The sequence below is a fragment of the Macrobrachium nipponense genome, chromosome 26 (assembly GCF_015104395.2).
Source record: "Macrobrachium nipponense isolate FS-2020 chromosome 26, ASM1510439v2, whole genome shotgun sequence".
Taxonomy (NCBI): Eukaryota; Metazoa; Arthropoda; class Malacostraca; order Decapoda; family Palaemonidae; genus Macrobrachium; species Macrobrachium nipponense.
Genome location: NC_087215.1, coordinates 68,193,708 through 68,199,391, shown reverse-complemented (window position 1 = coordinate 68,199,391; position 5,684 = coordinate 68,193,708). Strand labels below are relative to the sequence as shown.

Below are 5,684 nucleotides of genomic sequence, written 5' to 3'. Positions count from 1 at the left end.
GGGTCCACGAACTGCCCATCCCAAGCCGAAGTTAGGGGGAAGGACTCGACCAAGCGGGTCCAGGAGAGCTTGCCCTCCCAGCCGAAGTAGGGGAAGGACTCGACAAAGCGAGTCCAGGAGAGGCGCCCTGCCCAATCCCAGCCCGAAGTAGAGGGAAGGACTCGACAGCAGGGTCCAGGAGAGGCTGCCCATCCCAGCCGAATAGGGGGAAGGACTCGACAAGCGAGGTCCAGGTGAAGCTGCCCATCAAGCGAACCGTCCCATGTGGGGGAATGGACATCGACAGCTGGGGTCCAGGTAGAGGCTGCATCCCAGACGACGTATGGGGAAGGACTCGACAAGCGGGGTCCAGGAGAGGCTGCCCATCCCAGCCGAAGTAGGGGGTAAGGAGAGGCTGACAAGCCGAGTCAGGAGAGGCTGCCCATCCCAGCCGAATAGGGGGAAGGACTCGACAAGCTGGGGTCCAGGAGAGGCTGCCCATCCCAGCCGACGTATGGGGAAGGACTCGACAAGCGGGGTCCAGGAGAGGCTGCCCATCTCAGCCGAAGTAGGTGGACTTCACCAGTGGTAGGTAATGGCTAGCTGGGGGGAACCAGCCATTGGCCCAACTGGCAGAGTCCGTCCACCTGCCTTGGTGGGGAAGGGCACCAATGGTCCCTCGCTGGTAGAGTCCGTCCACCTGCTTCGGTGGGGAAGGGCACCCACTGGTCCTTGCTGTAGAGTCCGTCCGCCTGCTTCAACGGGAAGGGCATCCACTGGTCCTCGTTCTGGTAAGGGAGTCCGTCCGCCTGCCATCCCGTGGGAGCCAACCACCCTGGTCCTCGCTGGTAGAGTCCGTCCGCCTGCCTCGGTGGGGAAGGGCACCATTCGGTCCTCCGCTTGGTTAGGGAAGGTCCGTCCGGCCGTTCGGGTTGGGGAAGGGCACCCATATGGTCCTCGCTGGTAGAGGTCCGTCCGCCTGCTTCGGTGGGGAAGGGCACCCACCTGGTCCGGTGGTTAGGGAAGTCTGTCCGCCTCTTGGTAAGGAGGTCCTTCCGCCTGCCCTCCGGTGGGAAGGGCACCCCAATGTCCTCGGTGGTAGAGTCCGTCCGCCTGCCTTCGGGGGGAAGGGCACCGCCAACCTGGTCCTCCGCCTGCCGGTGGGGTAGAGTCCGTTCCGCCTGCTTCGGTGGGGAATGGGAAGGAGGCAACCCAACTGGTCCTCGCTGGTCGAGTCCGTCCGGCCTGCTTCGGTGGGGAAGGGACACCCAATGGTCCTCGATGGTAGAGTCCGTCCGCGCCTGGCTTCGGTGGGAAGGGCACCCACTGGTCCTCGCTGGTAGAGTCCGACCACTGCTTCAAAGGGGAAAAGAGGGCATCCTCGGCTCCTCGCTGGTAGAGTCCATCCGCCTGGCCTCGGTGGGGAAGGGCACCCACTGGTGCCTCGCTGTAGAGTCGTCCGCGGCCTCGGTGGGAAGGGGCACCCAATGTCCCCCTGCGCTGTAGTGTCCGTCCGACTGCTTCGGTGGGGAATTGCACCCCACTGGGTCCTCGCCTGGTAGAGTCCCGTCCGCCTGCTTTCGGGGTAAGGGGCACCACTGTCCTCGCTGGTAGAGTCCGTCCGCTGCTTTCGGTGGGGAAGGGGCACCCATGTTCCTCGCTTGTAGAGTCCGTCCGCCTGCTTCGGTGGGGAAGGGCACCCACTGGGTCCTCGCTGTAAGTCCTCCACCTGCTTCAACGGGGAAGGGCATCCTCTGGTCCTCGCTGGTAGAGGTCCCGCCGCCTGCCTCGTGGGAAGGGCACCCACTGTCCTCGCCTGGTAGAGTCCGTCCGGCACTGGGCCTCGGTGGGGGAAGGGCACACAATGGTCCTCGCTGGTAGAGTCCGTCGCTGCCTCGGTGGGGAAAGGGCACTCCAATGGTCCTCGCTGGTAGAGTCGTCCGCCTGCTTCGGTGGGGGAAGGCACCCACTGGTCATACGCTGTAGAGTCCGTTCCCGCCTGCTTCGGTGGGAGGAGCACCCCTGGTCCTCGCTGGTAGATCCGTCGCCTGCCTCGGTGGGGAAGGGCACCCACCTGCGGCCCCTCTCACTGGTCCTCGCTGGTAGAGTCCTCCGCCTCTTCGGTGGGGAAGGGCACCCTGGTCCTCGCTGGTAGAGTCCGTCCGCCTGCTTCGGTGGGGAAGGGCACCCACTGGTCCTCGCTGGTAGAGTTCGTTCGCCTGCCTCGGTGGGGAAGGGCACCCACTGCCTGCCCCGGTGGGGAAGGGCAGTTGCTGGCCTCTCTTGGTGTAGTCCATCCACCTGCCTTGGTGGGGAAAGCCAGGCTTTGTCACCCGCAAGCTAAGTCCAGGACCAGACTTTTTACCTCTCGTCCGTCCTTCACCATCTGTTTCCTCCTCGCTGGAACTGATTCCTTGTAACCTTTTGATGGACTTGTTTTTTTCGAGCCTGTTTCATTTGGCTCTTTTGCTCCTTCGTCTTCTTGCGGCATTTTTTCGCTTGCGGATTTGGCGGCCTCATCTTCTGTAGTCCCGGAATTCGTTTCCTGGGTAACCCTGGAATCCGCCATACATACTCTTGAGCCTGAGTTTTAGCTTTAGCTTTAACTTTAGGCCTCTTATGTTCTGAGTTCTCATCCACTTCCTCTTCTTCTTGATCTGATTCCTTCACAGCCTCCTCATCGTCTTCAAAGTCCTCCTCATCTTGTTCAGAGTCCTCCTCATCCTCTTCAGAGTCCTCCTCTTCCTCTTCAGAGTCCTCCTCATCCTCTGCATCCTCTTCAGAGTCCTCCTCATCCTCTTCAGAGTCCTCCTCATCCTCTACTTCTGAGTCATCCTCGTCCTCCTCATCTTGCTCTTCTGAGAACTCCCCATCTTCTGAGTCTTCCCAATACTGTGATTCTTCGCTGTCATCATGTGATTCGTTGTTGTCTTCCATTTCTACAGTGTCCTCTATTATTGAATTTTCTTCAACTCCTGATTCAGGTTCACTGTTCACAGGCGCATAATCTTCACTCTGGTCTCGCTGCCTCTTTCTCCTTCTGTTTCTCCGTTTTCCTTTCTTCTCCTCTTCTATCCATTCTTCTTCCAATTGTTCCACATCATAGATGATGTTGATGGGATTGGCAATGGATAGTTGGGCCATTCCCACGTCGACCTTCCCAGCAGGTAGTGATGCATCCTCATCTGAAAGGTTTGGACTTCCAGATCCTCCTTCTTCAGGTTCACCGTCTTCCACTTCAGGTCTGGCGGTTGCTTCTGAAACAATGGTGTTTTCCTTCGCAAGACGCTCTTGCTGTCTCTCCTGCCTCTTTCTGTTTCTATTTTTCCTTCCTTTCCCTTTCCTCTCTCTGAAGCCTTCTTGTTTCACTTTCTCCACTTCATTCAGTGAAGTAGGCAGAATTCTGTCCTCATCGACTGAGGGTGTCTCACAACTTTCTTTGGGTTTACCTTTGGGTAACCCATCATCTAACACTGGACTTTTCTTCTCAAAACGCTCTTGCTGTCTCTCCTGCCTCTTTCTGCGTCTATTTTTCCTTCCTTTCCCTTTCTTCTCTCTGAAGCCTTCTTCTTTCACATTCTCCACTTCATTCAGTGAAGTAGGCACACAACTTTCTTTGGGTTCACCTTCTTCTGGTAACCCATCCTCTAACACTGGACTATTCTCCTCAAGACGCTCTTGCTGTCTCTCCTGCCTCTTTCTGCGTCTATTTTTCCTTCCTTTCCCCTTTCTCTCTTTGAAGCATTCTTCCTTAATATTCTCCACTTCATTCAGTGAAGTGTGGGGATCGGCAATTGAGAGTTCGGTGACTTCGGTTTTTTCTTCTTCCCCAGCAGGTAGAATTTTGTCCTCATTGACTGGGGGTGTCTCACAACTTTCTTTGGGTTCACCTTCGGGTAACCTATCGTCTAACACTGGACTTGCCCCGCTTTGAGGGAGCCTTTGCCCTTGTAAGTCCTCTTCTATTTCTGGGTGACAGACGGACTCTTCTTTCCCCAACAGTTCTTGTTCTCTTTCCTTTAATTTCTGATCGAATTCCATCAGAACAGATTCCTGGTGGCGGATGGACTCTTCCTTGGCCACCAGTTCTTCTTCTCTTTCCTTTAATTTCTGATCGAATTCAATTAGAACAGATTCTTGCTGGCGGGCGGACTCTTCCTTTGCCACCAGTTCTTCTTCTCTTGCCTGTAATTTCTGATCGAATTCCATCAGAACAGATTCTTGGTGGCTGATGGATTCTTCTTTTGCCACCAGTTCATCTTTTCTCGCCTGTAGTTTCTCATCGAATCTCAACAGATTATTCTGAGTTTCGATGACAGCCTCTTCTTTGGCTTGCAACTCTTCATCGAGCTTCATAACATTATTTTTCAATGTGAGGACAGCTTCTTCTTTACCTCGCAACTTTTCTTCTAATTGAAGGAGGTTCTTTTCTTTATTGAGGAGAGCTCTTTCCCTCGTCTTCAACTCATTCTCCAATTTCAGTAGGACATTTTCCTTCTCCAGAGCTGATTGCCCTGCCTTTTCTGCTTTCTTCTCTTCCCTTTTGATGTCCTTCTTCGCCTGTTGTAAATTGGAGAACTTTTTGTCCAGCTCCTTTCCTTTTTGGGAGAGATTTTTCTCTCTCTGTTCCAGATCCTTCTTAGCATTTTTCATGTAAAAATCGAAGCCTTTTTCTTTCTGAGTGACTTCTCTCAAGCGCGCGTTCAGCTCTTCTTCCTTTCTTGAGACTTCTTGCATCTGCTGTCGAAGAGCAGCTTTCAGTCTCTCGCTTTCTTCTGTCACCCTGCCTTCGACTTCATTTTTCCGTCCCAGTTCGTCTTTTTTCTGCTTTATCAACTCGTCTTTTTCCACAAGGCGACGTTGCAAAGCCTCGTTCTGGGCCTCTGCCTCTTTTAAGAGGTTATTTGTTTTGCACTGCTGGTCTAAAGCCACCTCCAAGGCGTCTTTGGCAGCCGCAATTTCAGTTTCTTTCTGTCGTAAACTCAGCTCGTTTTCATATTCCATTGCCATCATTTCGTCCTTCAGAACCAGGACTTCTTCTTGTGTTTCTTCCAGACATTCCTCTATCCTGTTTCTTTGACTGGCAGCATCTCTCAGTTCTTCCTCTAACTGCTTCTTTTCCTCAAGCAGTTCCTCTTGAAGATGCAAGATGTCTGCCAATTTGGAATTTTCTATGTCATCGCCTGGTTCATTGTCATATTGCACTTGACCCAGATGTTCTAGACACACCTGGGTTTCGACGTTCCTTTTCTCGGTTTCCTGGTGTTCCTCCACATCTGGTTCGTGGTCAGGTTGCGGTTGTCCCAGATGTTCTAGAGACACCTGGGTTTGGGTGTTCCTCTTGTCTGTTTCTTGGTCCTGGTCCGCATCTTCAGTTTCCTTGCCGAAACTATTCCATTTCCTGTACGCCAACCAACCTAGGCGACCACCAACAACAAGACCGGTGGCAGCAATGCCTGCCGCCGTTGGTGAGTTCCACGGTCCGTTCACGTCGTTCACGCAATCGTCATATAAATGTGTAAGATCATAATCGTTTCCCTCGGCACCAATTGACGTCCAGAGGGCGTCGAACACCGAGGTATAAGCAGCATTCACAATAGCAGCTAATAAAGCACAACCAAATGTACTAATGGGTTTCATTTTGTTGTATAAAACTATACAAGCTGCTTCCTCTTGCCTTAGTTTCCAAATCTGCCACGGGAAAA

General features: G+C 53.4%; 1 protein-coding gene across 1 annotated transcript; it reads right to left on the bottom strand.

The window, feature by feature from the left end:
* Positions 1-2,358: 2,358 nt before the first annotated feature.
* Positions 2,359-5,619, bottom strand: LOC135199709 (glutamic acid-rich protein-like). The gene has a single exon (XM_064227865.1). The coding sequence runs from the start codon at positions 5,617-5,619 to the stop codon at positions 2,359-2,361; it is 3,261 nt and encodes a 1,086-aa protein (XP_064083935.1).
* Between the last annotated feature and the right edge of the window lie 65 nt (positions 5,620-5,684).

Coding starts and splice junctions, on each gene's coding strand:
- LOC135199709 (XM_064227865.1), bottom strand. CDS start 5,619: ATGAAACCCATTAGTACATTTGGTTGTGCTTTATTAGCTGCTATTGTG.